Here is a 24,384-nt window from a genome sequence, read left to right on the forward strand (position 1 = left end):
TCAAAGGAGCATTGTGGCTTTACTGGTGCACATCCGTTTACAGCCCTTACAGAACAGGTGAAGGCAATTCCACATTCCTATGGCAGAGGCGGGGGGGGTTAATAGGACAAGCGCTTTCGACTTTCCAACATTTTATCGACCGCAGAGGACGGTCACTGCATTGCGTGCTTTCGAATGCGCTTATGCGGCCGTCTGGAACGCTCTCCTTTCTATATGAGGAAACCACTGAAGCTGTGAACTTTTCAATCAAAATTGGAAACTCATTGCTGTAGAACTGCCTTTAGTCTTTAGTTGGTTGTCCTTCCCCCGCGCCTCCGATTAGCACGGTTGTCTACGTACGGTGGCGCAAAACAAGTTCAACACGCGTACATACAGGCTTTGAACTCTCGAGATTCAACTTAGGGGGTCAGCCCACCTGGATGAATACGCGACGACGACACCGTTACGTGCTGGAGACGAAGTGTTTAATGAATGGTGTGCGTCCAACCAAGCCGCGACAACACGTTTACACGCGTGCTGTGCACACACAATGTGGGTTGGTGGGCATTGCCCCAAAACCCTGCCTGGCACTGAAATTAAAGTTGCATTACCATTGAACCCCAGATGGTCCGCACACCTGAACGATCGGTTGGCATGCAAAATATATTCCAAAACTAGCTGACCATTGTCTAAATAACACTTATTTGTTATGGAGAGGTGATTTATTTAAACAAAAGGAAGGAGCAGCAATAGGCTCTCCTTTGTCTCCTACTATTGCGAATCTGTACATGGGAAACTTTGAATCAAGAGCAGTTGCTTCAAGTATATTAAACCATCTGTTTGGTTTACTTGTGTGGACGACATTTTGTTTGTGTGGCCACATGGTAAAGATACACTTAATGAATTGCTCAATCATCTCAATTCGCAAAACCCGGCCATCCAGTTCACCATGGAAATGGAGGTGAATAACATACTCCCATTCCTGGATATTTTGCTCGGACGCGGCCTAAATGGTAAAATAACAGACAGCGTTTACCGAAAGGGAACGCACACGGATGCCCATCTGAATGCAGATTCGCATCATCACCCCGCACAGAAATCCTCTCTCATCAAGACGCTCATACATCGGGCTAAACAGTGTCAGATGGTGAAAGTCTAAGGAGAGAGATGAAACATGTTAAAGAAGCACTACGAGGAAATGGCTAAAATAACGCTCAAATTAACAGAGCATTGGATGCTAAACCAAGATCGAACAGCAATTCTGCTGAAAGCGATCACGTTATTAAAAAAAAAATGCCAGAGATTGTGGGAGTAACTGACAAATTCGTTTTGGAAAAACCAAAAAAATCTAAGTAAGGTTTGGAACGCTACACAAAATAAATAAATAAATAAACTAGTATCTTGTGTTAAAGCTTTCGTGACTGCAGGAATTCATATTCTTTGAGTCTTTCGGTAAAGCCATGTAGGTAGGTAAAAAAAAAACACTACGACGTTTTTTAAAACCTATCTACGTAACATTACCCAAAGACCCAAATAATATAGTATCTTGTGCTAAAGATGAATTGCCTAAGTTATCAACAGAAGGTGTGTATCAGATTAATTGCTTATGTGGCAGATGCTATATTGGTCAGACAGGACGTACCATTAGCATAAGACTAAAAGAACAAAGAAATATTACATACTCTCAAACACAACTGTCGGCAGTTGCAGAATATACTTTCCAACAAGGACACTCAATTGATGTTGATAACGTTGAAGTGTTGTGTAAAACTAATTATTACTGGCCGAGACTAATTCTAGAATCCATTGAATTTGAGAGAAATACAAATAACTTTAACCGCTCTGACAGCTACAGGCTTAGTGCAGCCTGGAAGCGTTTTATTAAGCAATACATCTTACAACTGCATTCCTTATAGAGGAAACACATGTTAATTAACTGATTACTAATCTATTATATAATTGCAATACCCCCCCCCCTCCCTCCGCCTCTGATCTCTGCACCGGATGGGTTCAGTGATGACGTCGTACTGCTGCTGCTCCATTTAAGACTGGAAGCAGGTGGATTGCTTCACTATTCTGGCAAATCGCCCGATGATGCTGAATGTAATTACCAGCGAAAGGTGTTGTACATGTTGTCGATTTGCTCTCCAACACACCGGTGGGCTGAAGTAGTAACTAATTGGCGCGTTGTTTACGTGACAAACCTTACTTGCTGTGTCGGGTGGTGGAGGGGTTACGACGCATTTATACTTAAGCGATCTAACCCAAAAACCTTTATTATGCATGCAACCTTCTCGCGCGCAACTGAAGCGATCAATCGCGCAGCTCGACAGCCTGATTGCTTCCAAACGAATCACACGGACTCTCGCCCGTGCCGTTCAGTGGCCGATCCAGCCTTCGTTCCCCCCCTCCCCACTCTCCATTGGTCGTGAATGCGCAGTACGACATCAGACGGCCGTCAGCCCCCACCCCCGGCCCTCAACTCCCACCGCGGTCGTGCGTGTGCGGGTTTTGTTTCATTTACTGGGTCCCGCGTGGTGCTGTGGAGCGGTCGAGCAAATGCACTGCTCTACGTTACAAGCCGGCCACGCTGACAACAACAAAAAGTAGAACTTTAAAGTGGAAGCCATAATAAAGGGGTTTTTTTTGGGGTTAGATCGCTTAAATATGAATCTGTTAAACCCGCCACCACCCGTCACGTAAAGCAGAACGTGGCCAATCCATTACTAGTACAGCACACCGGTCTGTGAGAGAGCAAATCCACAACATTTACAATCTGAGTACGACGTTTCGCCAGTAATTACAACCAGCATCATCAGGCGGACAGCCTGATTGCTGTATAGGCATCGAAGTGGCATGTTCTGTACTCGTTGGTTCTTTCGGTAAAGTCACGTAGGTATAAAATAAAATCAATTAAATCACGACGTTTCGATTGCAACACAAGCAATCATCATCAGGTGAGAAACCCACAGGGCGAGCGATCGCCCTCCCTCTCCCCCACACCCCCACCCCTCCCCCTTGCTCCTCCTCCTTGCTTGCCTATATAACCTCTTACCACGGCAACTCTCCCACTTCAGCCAAAAAATTATTGCTGTGGTTTTCCCACCTGATGATGATTGCTTGTGTTGCAATCGAAACGTCGTGATTTAATTCATTTTATTTTCTACCTACGTGACTTTACCGAAAGAACCAAAGAGTATGGATCCCTGCGGTCACGAAAACTTAAAATCTAGATTGCCACGTTCTGTTTACGTGACAAACCTTACTCATTGGCCATGTCGCATGGTGGCGGGTTTAACGACACATTTATTTTCGCGATCTAACCCAAAAAAAACTGCATTATGGATGATATTGGTCGCGAAAGCCTACTCCGTGTTAAAAGTAGAACTTAAAATATTTCTATAAGAATTTTTCCTTCCAGTGAACAACGCGCCGCTTTCTGCAGGGAAATCCCTTTCAGCCGCGCAAACACTGCATTGTACTCTTACAGTATATTTATTACAATCCCGTAACGCCATTAAAAACCACAGTTTCTCACGTAACAATACAAGGCATCCCGTGCATCACACACGACGTTTACTGCTTGTGATCCACCACTGTGGAGGCAGCAGCGAGGGTTGGTGGATTACCGCACACACAGATGTTGTTGTTGTGAAACTCCCTTCTAACCGAGGGTGTTGGGGAGGTGCCATTCCGTGGCTCGCCAGCAGAAGGCGGTACAGCAAAGTGTGGACGAATCTCCATCTGTTCCCATCTGTATGGGGATACAGCGTTGCCCCCTCGCCGCGCAAGGCGTGCGCTTTTTCTCCAGGCGCTCCGGTTTCTTGCCACGCACTGTATAATAAACACATTCATTGGCTGCAAACATCTTAAAGACCCAATGGAGCATTGCTTTTCCTGAGACTGAGATCCTACGACTCAGCGTGGCTTTCCAGGATAAAAAAGAAAATAACAATATATATAAAACTGGGGGGGACTTTTCCTTTGATCGGTCATCGCACGAACACTTGACGTGTCCCAGGCCAAGCCTCCGATGCCTCCACGCCAGGCGGCGACGGTTCGGCTCCAGCGGCCGCCCGTCGATGAACAGCGCAGTGTGCGAATGAACCTGAACCATCCCACGCGCGGTCACCGCTCCGCTCACAGTGGTGGAAGATCCCCCCGACGCCATTCGCAAGAAGTCGGGCTACCGTTGCCAAATTCGAAAATGACACCGCACATTACTCAATTGGCGATGAAACACACACACACAGCAACAGCAGCAGCGATCATTGCCACCCCCGACTACCGGCAGCAGACCGATGCCCCAGTTCTCTCTTGCAAATGAGACTCATGTATCATGATATTTCTAGATCCCACCTGATTAAAACAAACCAAAATCAATTTGAACTTGACAACTCTTCGCGTAGGCCAAGGCCTGGGTGACAGGGGAGAACGTAGTTCTGGTGGTGGTGCTGATGGTGTTGATGATGATGATGACGCTGTATGTCTGTGGGAAGGTTACTTCGTGCCGATGCTGCAGGCCCAGGTGGTGTAGCCGCCCTCCGGCGGTGGCGGTGATGACGATGCTGTACGTCTGACGGTGAGGACGTAGGTCTGGTGGTGAGGTCGCTTCGTGGCGATGCCACAGGCCCAACAATGAGGCCGCGCTCCGGCGGCGGCGGTGACGGCGATGACGACGCTGTACGTCTGGCGGTGAGGTTACTCCGTGGCGATGCTGCAAGCCCAGCGGTGAGGCCGCCCTCCGGCGGCGGCGGTGATGATGGTGGTGATGACGACGACGCTGCAGGCCTGGTGGTGATGCTGCGACTCACGGCAGCCAGGCTGCACGTGCCGAGCTGTCTCACAGCTCCGTGGTGACGCTAAAGGCCTCGGCTGTGAGCACGGAGCTGAGTGTGTCGGTGGAGGCCGTGTCCTCGCGGGCACCGCTCAGCCCCGTGCCGGCGCCCTTTTTGCCGTCGTCGGCGGCGGCGGCCTCCTCCTCCGGCGGCGGTGGTGGCGGCGGCGCCATCGCCTCGTCGCCGGCGCCCCCCGCCTTGCTCGCGATGAGGCTGACGGCGCAGTCCTCCGCCTGATCCCGCTTGCGGCTCTTACGCGCGAACGTCACCAAGGATTGGAAGGACGAGCGCTTGCCGTTCGCGCCCCGATTCTGCTCCGCAATGTCCGACGCTTCCTCCGCGGGCGGCTCCTGTCGCCGACCAGCGGTACGGACGTGAGCGTGCGTGCGCGTGTGCCCGTGAGCGACGATATCCCACATCTGCCGCTTGTTGCGGAGCTTCACGGTTCGGGTCACGCGAACGCCCTGGTTAATACTACGGCGTGGGTGGGGGGGGTGTTATGTTAAACCACAGGTGGCATGCGCCGTCTGCTTCACGGTGGAATTTGAAATATAACCCCCAAAGATTACTGGGTTGGAAATCCCTAGGCAAGGCGTCCGCCGTCCTTGTACGCAGATGACAATCACACACAGCCTGCCACACACAGCCTGCCATACACAGCCACACACACACAGCCACCACACACAGCCTGCACACACACAGCCTGCCACACACACCCACACACACACAGCCACACACACACAGCCACACACACACAGCCACACACACACAGCCTGCCACACACAGCCACACACACAGCCTGCCACACACAGCCACACACACAGCCTGCCACACACAGCCACACACACACAGCCACATACACAGCCACCACACACAGCCTGCCACACACAGCCTGCCACACACAGCCACACACAGCCACCCACACACAGCCACACACAACAACAACAACAACAACAACCGCCATTCGCCACTAAGTGGCGGTGACGTCACCACATCGCTTGTGCCAGGCCATGTGCACCTTGAGGCCACGTGAAGTGTCGAACGCCCGCTGGCAGGAGGTCACGGGGCAGACCCAGGTGCCACGGGTCGACTGACCGAGATGACCGAGATGACTGACTGATGCACCACCTGTGCCCCCTACTGTGCCAACTTGCTGTGCTTTAGCCACCCGGCGCTCTGCTCGTTGTTGTGAGCGTCGCTCCTCCGCCCTCCGTTGTTGTTGGAGGGCGACTGCCTCCAACTGCCCAGTAGCGTCCTTCACGAGCCTCCTCCACTGAGGCCGATCTTGACACCGCTGGTACCAGTCATCGGCAAGTCCACTCAGCTCCACGTCCTCCTGTACCACATCACTCCATCTCTTCTCTAGCCCGTGCCGCGCCCGTTTAGCCCCCTCGATCCGGCCGAACAAAAGCTGCTTAGGCATGCGGTGGCTGGGCATGCGGGCTACATGACCCAGCCAACGCAGCCTTGCCTGCCGGAGGAGCTCACTGATGGGACTTTGCCCAGATCTTTCAAGGACTTGTGAGCTCCTCACACAATCCAGCCTGGTTAAACCCAGGATGGATCGTAGGCAGGCCAGCCTAAATGTTTCCAACCGGCGAAGATGCTCCACTAGGGGGGTCCACGTTTCGCAAGCGTAGAGAAGGGAGGGAATGACCGTGGCCGAAAAGACCTGAAGCTTCGTGCGGAGCGACAGACCAGGTAGCTTCCACACAGCGTTACGCAACCGATGAAAAGATATTGCCGCTCGACTGATTCGGAGTGAGACCTCTGCTGATAAACTGGAGCCGGTCATAAGCACACTGCCCAGGTATGGGAAACTCTCCACTCTCTCCACAACTGCCCCATCACCAATTGGGAGTTGTGGGGGGTGGAGTGTCCGATGGTACAAAATACCCAGGCAGGTGCTTAGTTTTAGTGGGGCTGATGGTAAGGCCCCCACCTCTTAGTGGCACGCTCCAGTCTCAGCAGCAGCGTCTCCAACTCCTCTTCTGAATGAGCAGCTATTACCAAATCATCGGCATACATAACGTGGTTGACCAATAGGGAGCCATCCCTTGATCGCACCCGGGCGTCGATCAGCCTCCCATTATATCTGTACCAAACGGAAATTCCCCCGGTACAGCTATTGAAGGCTTCACGAACTACGCAGTCGAAATAGATGTTAAATAATGTGGGAGCCAGAGGACATCCCTGTCGCACCCCAAGGTGTACAGGGAAAGGCTCCGACTCCCGGCCACGTAGTTTTACCCGGGCCCGCTCACCATCATGAAGGTCCTTAATAATCGTGAGCAGAGGGTCAGGGACTCCGAAAGCACGAAGAACAACCCAGAGCCCAGTCCTACTGATGGTATCATAGGCCTTGACCAGGTCAATAAAGCAGAGATGTAGGTCTTTTTGGAATTCCCTACACCTCTGCTGTAGCAGACGGACAGAAAATATGGCATCTGTGCAGGACCGCCCTTTCCTGAAACCGCATTGGGGCTCCGCAAGCCTCTCCTCAGCGTGCCTAGCAAGGCGATGTTGAATAATCCTTGCCAGGACCTTACCCGGCACACTGAGGAGTGAGATGCCCCTGTAGTTGTTACAGTCGGTACGGTCCCCCTTCTTAAAGAGGGGGACCACCAGGGCATCCTTCCAGTCCTGCGGAACCCGTCCAGTGGTCCAGACTGTTGTTATGATGTCATGTAGGGCAGTCTGTGCACAAACGCCACCCTCCCTCAGCATTTCGCTTGGGAGATCATCTCTGCCCGGTGCCTTCCCTGGTCTCAGACTCCGGATCGCCCTCAGTACTTCCTCAACAGCTGGCACCTCAGCCAGCCACTCACAGGGGGTGACCTCTTCCAATATTTGAGGCACCGCAGCCTCAGCAGGGTTATCCCCACTTTGTGCCATGATGTTTTCCTGGCTGAGAGATTTTCCCTCCCCCAGGACCTCACAGAAATGCTCAGCAAATCTGCAAACCTGTTCCTGGGAGTCGGAGATTGGATCACCGTTTTTTCCTCTAATGATGGTAATAGGTGTGGCGCTGCAGGAGCCACACACACACAGCCTGCCACACACAGCCACCCACACACAGCCATATACACAGCCACACACACACAGCCTGCCACACACAGCCTGCCACACACAGCCACACACAGCCTGCCACACACAGCCTGCCACACACACACAGCCTGCCACACACAGCCACACAGAGCCTGCCACACACAGCCTGCCACACACAGCCCCTCCAACGCGGTGTCTTGGCACGGCGCGGGGGTTCGTGTGCCCGTGGTGCTTTTCTAACGGTGCCTCACCGCTGCCGCTCCGTGCACCGTTGGGTCTCCGTCCTGGTGGTTGACATCCTGACCACGGGTGCGCACCCAGACACAGAGATCGCACGCTTAGCAGACCGCCGGGGCGACCGCGGTCATCGAGTAGCCCATGAAGGCTGCCGCGGATAAACCCGAACTCGCTCGCCCTCACATTTTTGTCACGCAACCTCAAACTCCACTCGCTCGCCCACTCGCTCGCGCATTCAACGACTCGCTCGCGCATTCACCGACTCGCTCACCGATCCATTCATTCACCCTTCTCCTTTCAGGAGGGTCTTCGCTGCATTGGGTTCCTATTTAAAGGTGCTTTCGGCCAATTCACGATCAACGTTTATTACACGGAACACCCGTAAGAAATCGCACGGGCGCTCGAGGGGGCAACGCTCTATCCCCGTACAGACGGAAACAGATGGCGATGAGTCCATGTGCCCTGCCTCCACAGTGCTGGATTACAGGCAGCCACGTGCAGCAGCAGCGTAGCCACCTTCCTGTGATTGGGGCAGGCTGTGGTTGGATCCGGCTCTAACTCCGATGAGCACGGGTTGGCTGCGTATGGTGCGAGAGAAGTTCGACCCGCATACAACTACCCTTCTGAGCTGGTGGTCTAGATAAGGCTGGGGAGCATTTGTGCGTGAGGATGTGCGCACGCGAGGCGATGAGCCGGGGGGACCTCCCCTGCCGTTATGGGGCTGTGGAAGACCCAACGCCGAAGATCCCTGCGGTATGATCGACCACGAAGCTCATGCTCTATCCTAAATCGCATCATCCACTGCGCAAACCATGGCAGCAGCAGCAGACGCGGATACCCGATGCACACATGGAAACTTAAAAACTCTGCGGCAGCGTGCTACCGCGGTCATCCAGAACAGAGCGTGCAACGTACATGACGACGCAACGCCCCGAGACCCACGAATACGGCGATGATGCTTTACCCCGCTACGGCTCCCGCCGACGCGATTGTCTGGCTCAACCGCCTGATCTGCGTCTACATCGCTCCCCCCCCCCACTCACCTGCGTGTCGGCCTGCAGCAGCAAGTCCGGGCCGAACTCGCCATCCACATGGACGTAGGTGTTGGGCCGTGGTGCGGGCCCTGCCCAGGCGTTGTTGCCCTTTTCCCGCCCCATCCGTGGCATCTCGGCGCCAGACAGGTTGGCCGAGCCGCACTTCTGCCGATTGCGGCGGCGCACGTAGACGACGATGCAGACGATCGCCAGCAGCACGGCCATCACGATCACCACGACCTTCCACGTCTCCACCGTCGCCTGTGCCGTGACATGGACATGGGTCACTAAGGAGCGTGGCGCGGGTTGCTGGCAGCGAAGGGGATCTGCAGTTGCAGCAGCCCTGTCTGTCAGCAGGTCACGTGACAAGTCAGAGAGAGGGATGTAGGGGAAAGTTGATGGAGGGGGGGGCACGTGAGGCGAGCCTGGCAACCCGCGAGTTTGTTCTAGAAGGGGGGCGTGGCCGGGGCGGAGCGAGGCCATGCTGGCAGGATAAAAGGGCACCCCTAGCGAGTGGCATCCCGTCGTGCTGCTGGAAGTCTTCGTCCTACTCCTAGTGTCTCTGAGTCAGCCACTACACCTGCACCATCGCCTCGGTCACCTGCGGGGAGTGCGACGCTCCTCCGGCGGTGGCGGTGGTGATCGCTGTCGGAGGAGGAGCGGCGGTGGCAGCAGTCGGAGGGACGGCGCGGGTCGTGGCTTCGGAGGAGGCCGCACCCGCGGTTGTAATCGGGCCGGCCGTCGTTTGCTTGGCCGGGATCGGGGTGGCCGTGCCCAGCTCGGTTCCGGCTGTCGCTGCTGTGGTTTCATTGGCTATGGCCGTGGCAGCCAAGGTCTCACCACCGTCTGTAGCTGCAGATATCACTGCTGGAGTGGTTGCTGTAGGAGCGGCTGTGGTTGTGGCGACTGTGGTTGACGCGACTGTGGTGGGGGCGACTGTGGTGGGGGCAACTTTGGTTGATGCGACTGTGGTGGGGGCGGCTGTGGTGGGGGCGACTGTGGTGGGGGCAACTTTGGTTGATGCAACTGTGGTTGGTGCGACTGTGGTTGATGCGACTGTGGTGGGGGCAACGTTGGTTGATGCCACTGCGGTGGGGGCGACTGCGGTTGGTGCTGCTGCAATTGATGCGACTGTGGTGGGGGCAACTTGGGCCAGGATGGGCACAGGCAGCGACATTGTGGGCACTCGGCTGCTGGGAATGGAGACCTGGAAAACAGGACAGGGAGCAACAGAAATGCTGACACGTCTGTCCACGAGCACAGGAGGCCTCCGGCCATTAGTAATTATCGACAACGGTTCCAACAGAGCCACCCTCGTTACATTCGCCGACACGCACCGGCAGCTCCTTAGAACGTGCGGACACACGGCGCGATAGCGACGTCACTTGAGGACCGTGCTTGGGGCATATCTGTCGTGACCCTGCTGCGGTGTTCACTCAATCTGTCGGGGCCACGTGGAAGCCCCTGGACCTATAATACCCCCAGGACCTCGCACGCGCTCGGCATTTGTGCCCAACACTCGTTCGTTTTTGGGACGCGTGTCCTTGCCTGCCATCACAGCCGGGAGGCTCCGGCCCTTCGGACATGTCGCCTGGCTAAGGCACACTGGCGGTGATTGGGGGGGGGGGGGGTGCATACCGAGGCCGTTACATAGACGCGTACGGTTGAGGCCCGATATTGGGCATCGTAATCTCGGCGGCGGAGGACAGGCTTCTCCGGCGACATGGGGACCGCTAGGCCCCCGGCCTGGGCCTGTTTTGACGACGAGGCGAAGGGTGACCCTTGACGTCCACATTTTCGCTAATTTGCAGAGGGGGGCCACTCTTGCCGATACGACATTATCAGTGTGAGGGCCGCCAAACGTTTGAGACCACCGGGATTTGGCGGGACATGGTGGGGGTGCGTCAGGGATTCGCGCGAGAGGCCACCAGAGGCCACCAGTGGCCCGCGGGCCTTGCAATGAAGAACACTGCCCTAGACTGTGGTTTGCTTTATCGGATGACGGTGTCCTCCCGTGACCCCCTCACAGAAAGAACAGTTTCTGCTCCGACTGCGTGTGGTTTCACCCGCAGCGACCCTCAAAGAAGGATGGACGCGTGACGACCCGCCTCCAACCCCGGCCAGGCGAGGGGGGCCACCCCAGTGGAGCGAGCCTCACCGGCACGGATGATGTCAAGGACGTCCCAGACGTGGACGCAAGGAGTGTGCAGATCACCACCACGTGGTACATGGCCATGGCAGCACCTGCACAGTACACCGGGAGGGGGGGGGGTAAGCAACAGGCACAACAAGCAAACTGTTTAACACGCAGGAGGCTTTCGCGACCAATATCATCCATAATAGAGGTTTTTTGGGGTTACATCGTGTAAATATATAAATGTGTCGTTAAATTCGCCAATTAGTAAGGTTTGTCACAGAAACAGAACGTGACCATTTCGTCACTAGTACAGCACACCGGTGTGTTGGAGAGCCAAGCCACAACATTTACAAGTTTCGCCAGTAATTGCAACTAGCTGCATCAGGTGACAGCCAGATGAAACTAGTTGTAACTGTTGTGGATTTGCTCTCCAACACACCGGTGTGCTGTACCAGTGACGAAATGGCCACGTTCTGTTTACGTGACAAACCTTACTAATTGGCTGTGCCAGGTGGTGGCGGGCTTAACGACACATTTATATATTTACGTGATCTAACCCCAATAAAAATCCTGTATTTTGTAAGCGAACTATGACTTAAAGATGTTTTATTTCCCCACGTGAGGTCCCACTGAGCTCTTTAGCTGTGACGTGGCGATCACAAATCAAGTTCAAGTTTATTTATTTATTTCAAGTTCATTTATTAGGTATAGCCCTGTGAGCCATTCGGCTCTTGAATCGGGTGCAACCGCAACAAACAAAAAACAAAAACATGAACAAAAAACATCTTAAAGTGAATCTGTGACTGAGTGCAAACAGAAAATCCAATAGATAGAACTTGAACACAAATGTCAGCCAAGACGCTGTTGGAATAGCCTTCCATTACCTCTACCCATGTTACAACAATCTTGCATGCACCCTCAAGCATGATTTATAACTGTGGTTTGGGCACTGTGGTGACCAGGGGCGGTTTCTTCATTAGGGCGATTGGGCGACGCACCACCAATGTCATTCAACCACAGAGTCACGCTAGCCGTCACTGTGCCTCTGGATATAGTCCAATCAGCGTCATGCTACGTTCTGTGGAGTACCGCCTCGTTTTGGGCGATTTCCCTCCAGCTGAGAATCGCCCCGAGTGGTCCCATAGACTTACATTCAAAGATGTTTTTTTCGAACAGGGGCGCTGCAATGCATTCTCTATGGCTTCCGGGAGTGCTCGCCCTAACGTGCTTACGTCATCATACGTGCTTACGTCATCATACGTAAGCACGTTTCATCCAACATTATAATTTGTCGCCACCTAGTGGAATCTTGAATAAAAGAAACTTGAGTGGTTTGTTTTAATAGTGAGTATAGAAACAAACAAGATGTATTGTAAGAGTCACTTTATTTTTCATTAATATTAAAGAAGTGAAGTTGCCTTTACATGCTTAAGCTGTTAATTTATCCATTGCATTGGTGGACCTTATCCTTATCAATCATCCAGACATTTGCCCCCCCTGAGAGATTTTGCAGGAGCTGCCACTGGTGGTGAGCGGTGTCTTACAAATGGTGCTGCTACTCGCTAACGGCACTTGGCCCGACAGTCTGTTAAGGCTACACGGGGGATCATTGTCTTGGTGGTGTGGCTGTGTGCGGTGTGGCTGTGTGCGGTGTGGCTGTGTGCGGTGTGGCTGTGTGCGGTGTGGCTGTGTGCGGGCTGCCTGTTGCGTGTGAGCGCGGTGCGAGCGCGTCACTCCGGAGGAAACGTCTGGAGCCCACGTCCCGTGTCCAAAGCCACAACTTCCAACTCGTGGGTTCCACTGAAGCCCCCCCCCCCACCACCACCACCCCCCCCATCATCATCATCACTGTGGCTATGAGATGTTAACTACCTCGCCTGGTATACAGGAGGTCGTGGGTTCGATCTAGACCCTGACGCCTGCTGCTGCTGCTGCTGTATATTTGGAGTTTGCGTCCCTCTCATCATCATGGTCTAGGACTGTTGTTATTGTCTTGGTGTGGTCAGGGACTGTTGTTGTTGTTGTCTTGGTGTGGTCTGGGACTGTTGTTGTTTTGCTGCCTTGCCCCAAGCTCGCATTGAGTGTTGAAAGATCAGCAGGAAGTTTAGGCACTTGTGCAATTTGCACTTTTATATTTATTTTAATATTTAAAAAAATATTACCCAGTGGCTTGTTTTACTTGCTTACCTTTTATTTACTTTGCACTCCCATCGGGTTTATTATTGCCACAATTATTGCATCACTTTTATGATTATATGTCATTGTAACCCGCTGACACCCCCCCCCCCTTCTCCTGGACACGTGTGAACAAGAGCTTTATAGCTCATCGGATTCCTCCAGGACAAGATCGAGATTCTCATCGTGAACCACAGAAGGAGTGGAGTGTAGTGGCGGATCCACGAGGTGGGTGGGGGTGGGGGGAGGGGGTGGGGGGAGAGGGTGGGGGGTGGTGGGAGGGAGGGAGGTGGGGGGGAGGGACGGGGGGGAGGAACGTGGGGGGGGGAGGTGGGGGGGAGGGAGGTGGGAGAAGATGGGGGGGAGGGAGATGGGGGGGTGGGGGGACGTGGGGGGGAGGGACGTAGGGGGGAGGGACTGGGGGGAGGGACATGGGGGGGGAGGTGGGGGGAGGGAGGTGGGGGGTGGTGGGAGGGAGGGAGGTGGGGGAGGTGGGGGGGGAGGGACGGGGGGGAGGAACGTGGGGGAGGAGGTGGGGGGGAGGGAGGTGGGGGGAGGTGGGGGGGAGGGACGGGGGGGAGGGACGTGGGGGGGGGAGGTGGTGGGGAGGGAGGTGGGGGGAGTTGGGGGGAGGGAGGTGGGGGGGTGGGGGGACGTGGGGGGGAGGGACGTGGGGGGGGACGTGGGGGGGGGGACGTGGGGGGGGGGAGAGACGTGGGGGGGAGGTGGGGGGCAGAGGGAAGATGTTGGGAGGCTGGGGGGGGGGCATTGGGGCATAGACTCAGAATGTGTGTTTAGGCTGCAGGAGTGAATCTGGTGAGCTGTGAAGCTCTTTTGCACCGATGTCCAGTCCGGCCACGGGGTCGGCGGAGGTGCAACAGCAAACAACGTCAACAACAAATCGAGAAGAATGCAAGCAAGTGACTAAATATAAATGTACCAAAGAAAAAAACCGCATTCATTATAAATGTCCGATTTACAAAGGTTTGGGGCAAAGCAGCAAAACCAACAACATCAACAGATGCAGCCCACACCATCGTGGCAAATCGCTTGACACCACCAACCCACGTCCCCACTTGAGGCCACGACAATTTGTGCTTTTTTTCCCGATGTTCATTGATTGGGAGGGATACCAGGGAACCCGACATCCCCTCATAAGGGAGGGTGGGTGAAACACGTGGATTTTTTTGTTGTCGTTTTTTGTTTCCTTTAAGGAAGGATCTTGAACCATTTCACGGAACGGACTCTGGACGTAGCGACACGATGAACAGTCCGTGAGAAGACGAACGGCGCCAGCTGCGGAAACTCCGTGCGAATCGCGCGATGAGAAATCAAACAGAGAGAGAGAGTGGGAGGGAGAGGGGTGAGGTGAGCAGAGCGTGACATCTTTCATTTAAAAAGGTGGGGGGGGGGGGTTTACATAAAGAAAAGCATTTTAAAAAAACTGAAATGATGAACGAAGCAAAGTGCCGACTACACCGAGCATCTTCTTGTTTGTTTCCTATGAACGTGAAATAAAAAAAGAGAGAGACACGAATGTGGGCCTGAAATTTGGGGAGGCCGTCGTTCCAGGTCGCGCGGCAAAGAGGGGGGCACCGGTGCAGAAGTCGGCGAATGTTTTGAGTTTCCTGTGAGCGACGTGAACTCCTCGACGCGACTGGGAGGAGAATCTCACGCAAAACAAGTTCTGGAGTAGGCATCACGGAACAGGGGGCTAAATTGAAGATGTCGTAGTTGGCAGGAGTTGGGCTTTCGCGACCAATATCATCCATAATAGAGGTGGGTTTTTGTTGGGTTAGATGTGTCGTCAAACCCGCCACCGCCCGACACGGCCAATTAGTAAACCATCTCCGCACAGATGGTTTCAGTGATTCGACTGCTGTACTTAACGTCCATCTCCTGGCTACATAGCAGCTACAGACCCTAAATCTCTGGCACCTAAAACTAAACTCAAACGATTTTTATTTTACCAGGTGAGGCCCACTGGGCCATCCTCTACAGCTCTTCTTCAGAAGCGACCTGGCTGCCACAAATGATAGCCCAATGGCTTATCGGCGTGTGGAAATGTATATCAGAAGCCAAAAACTCTCAACGCGTGATGTTGATTCTAAATGTGGAGGAGGACCCGGATAGAGACACGCAGACTTCAAATATACAGCAGCAGGCGCCAGGGGCTGGATCGAACCCACGACCTCCTGCATACCAGGCGAGGTAGTTAACATCTCCAGGCCACCGTGATGATGATGAGAGAGACGCAAACTCCAAATATACAGCAGCAGGGGTAGGGATCGAACCCACGACCTCCTGCATACCAGGCGAGGTAGTTAACATCTCAAAGCCACCGTAATGATGAGAGACGCAGACTCCAAATATACAGCAGGAGGGGTCAGGATCGAACCCACGACCTACTGCATGCCAGGCGAGGTAGTTAACATCTCCTGGCCACCGTGATGATGATGATGATGAGAGAGACGCAAACTCCAAATATACAGCAGCAGGCATCGTCAGCGTCTGGATAGAACCCACGACCTCCTGTATACTAGGAGAAGTAGTTAACATCTCATAGCCACCGTGATGATGATGATGAGAGACGTAAACTCCAAATATACAGCAGCAGCAGGCATCGTCAGCGTCTGGATAGAACCCACGACCTCCTGCATACCAGGCGAGGTAGTTCACATCTGCTGGCCACCGTGGCGCGCTGGTAGCGTATTCGCCGCTCGCTAGAGAGGTGACACGGTTGCGACCTGGCAGGCCGCCCTGGTTAATACCGCGGTGTGGGTGTATTCAACCTCGTCGCGACCACGTGGCGTCCGCTTCGTTCACAGCGGACGTTGAAGATTCCCCTCCCTCCCCCGCGACGTCGTTCGGGGAAACGAAGGCAGCGCCATCGTGCGCCTGGCGGTCACGGTCCGAATTTGTTTGCACAAATTTGAAATTCTCAAACCGCAAAGGAAGTCGCTTCTCAATCGGCATGACGCGCAGCAACGTCGCCACCACAACCCGCCGTAGCCGTGAAACCACTGCGATCCGTGTCTGCGAAACGCAGCGATAGCAGCAGCAGCAACAGCGTCAGCTCCTTCCGCCGCGATTGCTAAACGTGCCACACCACGATTAGCATCACCAACCACCATCTACCCAGCGCCGGATGATCCTCGTAGGACAAGCAGCTACACGTGCAGTAGCTACATATGTAGTAGCTACTAGTAGTAGCTACTAGTAGCTACTACTAGTAGCTACTACATATGTAGCTACTAGTAGTAGCTACATATGTAGTAGCTACTACATATGTAGCTACTAGTAGTAGCTACATATGTAGTAGCTACTACTAGTAGTAGCTACTAGTAGTAGCTACTACTAGTAGCTACTACTAGTAGCTACATATGTAGTAGCTACTAGTAGTAGCTACTAGTAGTAGCTACTAGTAGCTACTAGTAGCTACTACTAGTAGCTACTAGTAGTAGCTACTAGTAGTAGCTACTACTAGTAGCTACATATGTAGTAGCTACTAGTAGCTACTACATATGTAGCTACTACTACATATGTAGCTACTACTAGTAGCTACTACATATGTAGCTACTACTACATATGTAGCTACTACTAGTAGCTACTACATATGTAGCTACTACTACATATGTAGCTACTACTAGTAGCTACTACATATGTAGCTACTACTACATATGTAGCTACTACTAGTAGCTACTACATATGTAGCTACTACTACATATGTAGCTACTACTAGTAGCTACTACATATGTAGCTGCTACATGTGTAGTAGCTACGGGCCCCGCACTTTCAAGGGACCCGCGCTAAATGCTGTCAAGCTATCAATTCCGGTTCGGTGATTCTGCACTTGCTCTATTACTATAGTACTATACCGCCTTCAACTTTTACGAGCGAACCGGGTGTTTAAGGTTATAGATTTGTCGTATTATCTGGCTGTATGGCAAAAGAAAAAATGCAATTACTTTACTGTGCAAGTAAAAAAAATATGTTTTAATATTTAAGTGTTTTTTTCTGCATTTAGGGCCCCTTTATAACATAAAGCTGCAGGCCCCGCAGTAGCTTCATCGGGCACTGCCACCACCACCACCATCTCCACCACCACCACCACTATCACGATCATCACCACCACCACCACCAACATCTCCAACATCACCATCATCACGATCATCACCACCACCACCATCACGATCATCACCACCACCACCACCATCTCCACCATCACCACCACCACCATCTCCACCATCACCACCACCATCTCCACCATCACCACCATCACGATCATCACCACCACTATCACGATCATCACCACCACCACCGTCATCAATTTTATGAAACGATTCTCGGCACGGGGCTGGTGTTTTGGCTCGGCGCGTTTGCAAACCGCGAACGTGAAGGTCGATCCCGATTAGCCTCCTTCCTCGCACGGCGTGGTAGCGTGAGGCTCCGTTCATTCATCTCTTGGGGAGCCAGGGGGGAGGGGAGGGCGGGGGTGGGGAGGGAGTGGAGGGAGGGAGTGGAGGGAGGGAGTGGAGGGAGCGAGGGAGTGAGGGAGTGGAGCGAGGGAGTGGAAGGAGGGAGGGAGGGAGTGGAGGGAGTGAGTGGAGGGAGTGGAGGGAGGGAGTGGAGGGAGTGAGTGGAGGGAGTGGAGGGAGGGAGTGGAGGGAGTGAGTGGAGGGAGTGGAGGGAGGGAGTGGAGGGAGTGAGTGGAGGGAGTGGAGGGAGGGAGTGGAGGGAGTGAGTGGAGGGAGTGGAGGGAGGGAGTGGAGGGAGTGAGTGGAGGGAGTGGAGTGGAGGGAGTGGAGGGAGTGGAGGGAGGGAGTGGAGGGAGGGAGTGAGTGGAGGGAGTGGAGTGGAGGGAGGGAGTGGAGGGAGTGAGTGGAGGGAAGGAGTGGAGGGAGCGAGGGAGGGAGCGAGGGAGGGAGTGGAGGGAGAGAGGGGAGGGAGGGAGGGAGCGAGGGAGTGGAGGGAGGGAGTGGAGGGTGTAAACACGTGCGACGCCCAGCCAGGTGATTTCCATCGCTCCACACGCACGAAGTCGGCTTCCGACCTCAAATCGTGCCTGGTGGAAAATGCCGCGCGGCTCTATGGGTCCCCACATTGATTTCAATGGGTCTCTATGCATCTCTATGGGTCTATATGCATCTCTATGGGTCTATATGCACCTCTATGGGTCTATATGTATCTCTATGGGTCTCTATGTATCTCTATGGGTCTTATGGGTCTCTATGCATCTCTATGGGTCTCTATGCATCAGCTGAGTCGGGTTGCGCGCGTTCAAGAGGAGGGGGGCAGAAAGCGCTTCGATGTGAGGGGGGGGGGGTCCCCAACGCCACCCACGCAAGGAGTTGCACCATCGACACAAACTCACGTGGAGAGTATTGGAATCAGCCACCGGAGGCGAAGTGCCCAGACCCCAAGCACGATGGGCTAGGAGATGTTAACTACCTCGCCTGGCGTGCAGGAGGTCGTGGGTTCGATACCAACACTGACGACGCCTGCTGCTGCTGCTGTATATGTGGAGACTCGCGTAGGCACATCGGGACACATCTAGACCCACAGAGATACAGCTGCAAAGAAGTGTCACTCTGACGATGCAACCCAACGCCGTGGGCCGTAGCTTTTCGTAATCCGTCAACGGTGAAGCAACGGCGACGCCGACTCTCTCCGTGTCTCTCTCTGTGCTGCTGCTGCTGTTGCCATCATTGTGCACGAGGAGAAGGAGGGCGAACAAGGACAAGGGACGCGAAGGAGGCGAAGAACGCGAAGAAGAAGAACGCGTCTCCTTACCTGTGCAGGAACGACACCGTGCAGGCGGGGAGGGGAGACGGGTCGTATTCATGGCGCACAGACAACGAGCGGGGCTCGCCTTCACTCCCCTCCTTCCTTGCGTCGTCCTTAGACTCGCTCGACAGCTCCCTCGTTCGATCGCTCGATCGATCGCTCGTTCGATTGATCGCCAAGAGGAGGAGCCGTCGCCGCGGCTGCCACGGAGGAACGAGGTTCAGCGGTCTGGAGTCCTCCACTGGTCCCGCTCGGGACCCAAAAGGGCTCCAGGAAAACCACAACCACGCCCAGGCAGACGCTCGCTAAAGGATCGATCCCCACCCCCCCTCTCCACCCTCGCCGTGTAGCCCATGAGAAACTCTTTTTTTCCTGGCCAACTTGGTCTCCCCAGTGCTAATATTCATGCAACGCATCAGGTGCTCATTTAAGGCTGAGTCGACCTGGGGGGGGGGGCAGGATATTCGCCGCCGATGTTGGTGGCCGTGAGCCGGAATCGAACGCGGGTTGCCGGGGGTTCGTAGCGCATTGCGGCGCGAACCGCTGCGCCACCGCTCCCCGCGACTCACAACAACAACAACATTCGCCACGAAGTGTCGGTGACGTCACCACGACGCTTGTGCCAGGCCATGTGCACCTTGAGGCCACGTGAAACGCCCGCTGGCAGGAGGTCACGGGGCAGACCCAGCAGGTGCCACAGGTCGACTGACTGAGATGACCGAGATGACTGGCTGATGCACCACCTGTGCCCCCTACTGTGCCAACTTGCTGCGCTTTAGTCACCCGGTGCTCCGCTCGTTGTTGTGAGCGTCGCTCCTCCGCCCTCCGTTGTTGTTGGAGGGCGACTGCCTCCAACTGCCCAGTAGCGTCCTTCACGAGCCTCCTCCACAGAGGCCGATCTTGACACCACTGGTAACAGTCATCGGAAAGTCCACTCAGCTCCACGTCCTCCCGTACCACATCACTCCCTCGACTCACACACGCACACACCCTCCTTACTGTGGGAGTCTGACATTTGAGGACAGGACTCTGATAAAAACCATCGCTGGAGACCATCAACCAGGGAACCGACTCGCACACGGCGCATCGGCACCGGGCCGGCGATGGAAGAGGCGGCCGCCACTCGCGGGCAGCCTCAGCAGGCAACCAACAACAACAACAGCAACAGCAGAACTACGACAACAACAACAACAGCAGCAACAGCAGAACTACGACAACAACAACAACAGCAGAAGAAGAACAAGAAAGAACCACCACCAGGACCACCACAACGACGACACCCGCCGATTTCCCAACTCCCTTTCGCAACTGCACGAAGCGCTTAACCCGATTTGCACTTTCGCAAAATAAGAGGCGCGCGTCCGTGCGAGTGGGAGAGCGGTGGCGCAGCGGTTAGCACGCTGCACCCCCGATCCCGACGGCCCGAGTTCGATTCCCGCTCACGGCCACCGCAAACACCGGTGACGATTATCTGAACCGATCCTGGGCCTCCACCCTGGGTCGACTCAAACCCGGTGGTGCCGTGGCAGTAAACATTGCCACGCGCGAGACTAAAGCGACACGGCGTGCCGGCGCTAATAGCACTTGCCCCGACGGTCTATTAAGGCTACGATGGGGCGGGGGGGGGGGGCACCTTTGCCTTTGTGTCGACAGACGCGTGTATTCCTGGAAGCGACGACACGGGACGAGCTGCGTGGATTTCGGAAAATTTGGCGGAGGAACATCAAAGGGGGGACGTTGAGACGCCACCGATCACAAACTGGGCAGTCACGGAGATTTTGGATTGTCACGGTGCAGTTGGGATTGACGTGGTCATTTGGGATTGGAACGGACGGTTGGGATTGACGTGGACATTTGGGATTGGAACGGACGGTTGGGATTGACGTGGTCATTTGGGATTGGAACGGCCAGTTGAGATTGACATGGACATTTGGGATTGGAACGGACGGTTGGGATTGACGTGGACATTTGGGATTGGAACGGACGGTTGGGATTGACGTGGACATTTGGGATTGGAACGGACGGTTGGGATTGACGTGGACATTTGGGATTGGAACGGATGGTTGGGATTGACGTGGTCATTTGGGATTGTTACTGGCAGTTGGGATTGACGTGGTCATTTGGGATTGGAACGGACGGTTGGGATTGACGTGGTCATTTGGGATTGTCACTGGCAGTTGGGATTGACGTGGTCATTTGGGATTGTCACTGGCGGTTGGGATTGACGTGGACATTTGGGATTGGAACGGACGGTTGGGATTAACGTGGACATTTGGGATTGGAACGGACGGTTGGGATTGACATGGACATTTGGGATTGGAACGGACGGTTGGGATTGACGTGGTCATTTGGGATTGGAACGGACGGTTGGGATTGACATGGACATTTGGGATTGGAACGGACGGTTGGGATTAACGTGGACATTTGGGATTGGAACGGACGGTTGGGATTAACGTGGTCATTTGGGATTGGAACGGACGGTTGGGATTAACGTGGACATTTGGGATTGGAACGGACGGTTGGGATTAACGTGGTCATTTGGGATTGGAACGGACGGTTGGGATTAACGTGGACATTTGGGATTGGAACGGACGGTTGGGATTGACGTGGACATTTGGGATTGGAACGGACGGTTGGGATTAACGTGGACATTTGGGATTGGAACGGACGGTTGGGATTGACATGGACATCTGGGATTGGAACGGCCAGTTGGGATTGACGTGGACATTTGGGATTGGAACGGACGGTTGGGATTAACGTGGACATTTGGGATTGGAACGGACGGTTGGGATTAACGTGGACATTTGGGATTGGAACGGACGTTTGGGATTGACGTGGTCATTTGGGATTGTCACCGGCGGTTGGGATTGACGTGGTCATTTGGGATTGTCACCGGCGGTTGGGATCGTCCCGACTGCCGAGACGCAACAGAACAGAACAGGGCCTGGACCGTCCCCACCGACCCCGACTCCTCCTCCCAAAGGGTCCTTCAAACCCCATCGCCCATCGAATTCCTGCCGTGGGGGGGGGGGGGGGCAGCTCCCCAAAGGCGGCCTCTGCGGCTTGTGCCAGCCGCTCACACTCGCAAGGGTGCCCAGGTTCCAATCCGAATCAGGGGGGCCCCGTCCGTCCGTCCAGGGGCCGAGCGACAGGAGGTCGCCAGCGGTTTGCCGCACGGACGGACCGACCGACCTCACCGACGACCAACAGGCAACGTGGGATTTGCGCGAGCGGGGAGCGGTGGCGCAGCAGTCATCCCTGGGCTCACGGCCAACGTCAGCGACGTGCATCTGAACTGGACCACGAGCCTCCCCCTACGTCGACTCGACCTTAAATGAGGACAGTACCTGGCGCAGTAGCTGAAGAAGCACTTGGTGCAGAGTAGAGACACTGGGGAGACAAAGGCGGCTGGGCGTGGTGCTGGCTACCCAAAAGATCCCCAGTAGAGCCTTAGCAGCCTGTTGTAGCAAGAGGTGTTCGCGCGAGTGCGTGTGAAACCTTGAGGCACAGTCCCTGAGCGCGCGTTGTGAAAGATGCCCGCGCGTGCGTGTCTGTGTGTGGGGAGCGGTGGTGCAGCAGTTAGCGCGCTGCGCTATGAACCCGGCGACACGGGTTCGTTTCCCGTTCACGGACAACACCCAGTGACGATTATCTCAACCCGTCCCGGGCCTCCCGTAGGTCGACTCAGCCTCAAATGAGTACCTGGTGCGGTGTGTAAACATTGCCACTAAGGAGACAAGGGCGGTCGGGCGTGGTGCTGGCCATCCACCCCCTCGTGTACCGTTCCTGCCTTCATAGGTGTTCGCTAACAGCACTTGCCCATACAGTCTGTTAAGGCTATAGGGGGGATCTTTGTCTTTTTTTGTGTGTGGTGAGCGGTGGTGTAGCAGTCAGCACACTGCGCTAGAAACCCGGTGATCCGAGTTCAATTCCCGCTCATGGCCAACACCGGTGACGATTATTTTAACCAATTCTGAGCCTCCCCTAGGGCGACTCGGCCTCAAATGAGTACCCAGTGCGCTGTGTAAACATCGCCACTAGGGAGACAAAGGCGGTCGGGCGTGGTGTTGGCCACCCCCCCCCCCCTCGTGTGCTGTACCGGCCCTTCATAGGTGCTCGCTAACAGCACTTGCCCCAACAGTCAAGGCGACACGGAGGAACTCGGTTTTTTTGTGAGCGCGTGCTTGTGAAAGATGCCCGTGTGTGTGCGTGTGCATGTGCCTGCAGCTGTCAATCCCCGTTCCGCCTTTCAACCCAACCCAAAGCTTATCGCAAGCCAGCACGCGTTACCACACACACACAGAGTCAAGCCACACAATCCCCACCGTGGGAGGTGGGGTGGTGGTGGTGGTGGCAGCGCACTTTCGAGTGAGGACATTCAAACGAACGAAACCAAACTTGCAAAGTGTGGCAGGGCTCCATGGGCAGCTGCTTGCGCACGATGCGTTCTCCCGCTCTCGTTCAACGCCCTCCCTCCGACTGGACAGCTCTGTGACAAAGGGAGCTTTATAGATCGTCGAATTCCTCCAGTATAAATGTTCAGATCCTTCCGATTATTATTTACGATGTCCACACGTTCACCTCGCCCAGTCTCATGGCCGTTTACTTGGGAGGGTAGATGGTGTGGAGGGGAGGGAGGTCATAATCGCAATGTCAAAGTCCAGATAATTACGCGGCCACAAGCGCCCAGAATCCCACTCTGTACACGGAGCGGGCCCCGAATACCTCCTCCGATGGGCCACCTAACAATGTTTTATTTTACCAGGCGATGCCCACCTCTTTTTCAGAAGCGGCCTTTTCTATCGCAAATAGCTCAACGAAGAGGCTTATTATTATGATCATCAGGTAGAAATACGTAGCGGCACGCCAAATACTCCGAAACGCACGACGTTGTTCCTGAACGTGGAAGAGGTAAAAGCCGGAAGACCCGGAGAAAAAATCCTCGTGACCACGGGGAGAGAGAGAGGGACTCGAAAATTTGACAGGCCACTGGCGATCCAGCTCCGCTCCACGGCAAACAACCCCCTGCACTGAACAGCGGCGCTGGTGAGAGGGGCGCTGGCGAGACGGGGGCGCTGGCGAGACAACGCCACTGGCGAGACAGCAGAGGGAGGCGCGTGTGAACCTAGGCCGGTGGGTCGGCCAACTT

General features: G+C 54.6%; 1 protein-coding gene across 4 annotated transcripts; it reads right to left on the minus strand.

Annotated features, from left to right (window-relative positions):
* On the minus strand, positions 1-22,765 carry LOC144735798 (uncharacterized). Of its 4 annotated transcripts, XM_078618319.1 has the most exons (7): positions 19,242-20,803; positions 17,836-17,911; positions 11,295-11,380; positions 9,738-10,343; positions 9,146-9,397; positions 8,117-8,164; positions 1-5,167 (listed from the first exon to the last, which is right to left on the minus strand). In XM_078618319.1, the coding sequence occupies exons 2-7, from the start codon at positions 17,903-17,905 to the stop codon at positions 4,823-4,825; spliced, it is 1,407 nt and encodes a 468-aa protein (XP_078474445.1). In that variant the 5' UTR covers positions 17,906-17,911; positions 19,242-20,803; the 3' UTR covers positions 1-4,822. The 4 variants fall into 4 exon arrangements, with proteins under 4 accessions (XP_078474445.1, XP_078474465.1, XP_078474459.1 ...); XM_078618339.1 differs by lacking the exons at positions 17,836-17,911; positions 19,242-20,803 and adding an exon at positions 22,583-22,765; XM_078618333.1 differs by lacking the exon at positions 8,117-8,164 and having other exon boundaries at positions 19,242-20,817.
* Between the last annotated feature and the right edge of the window lie 1,619 nt (positions 22,766-24,384).

This window comes from Lampetra planeri, chromosome 3 (assembly GCF_965212315.1).
Source record: "Lampetra planeri chromosome 3, kcLamPlan1.2.h2, whole genome shotgun sequence".
Classification (NCBI taxonomy): domain Eukaryota; kingdom Metazoa; phylum Chordata; class Hyperoartia; order Petromyzontiformes; family Petromyzontidae; genus Lampetra; species Lampetra planeri.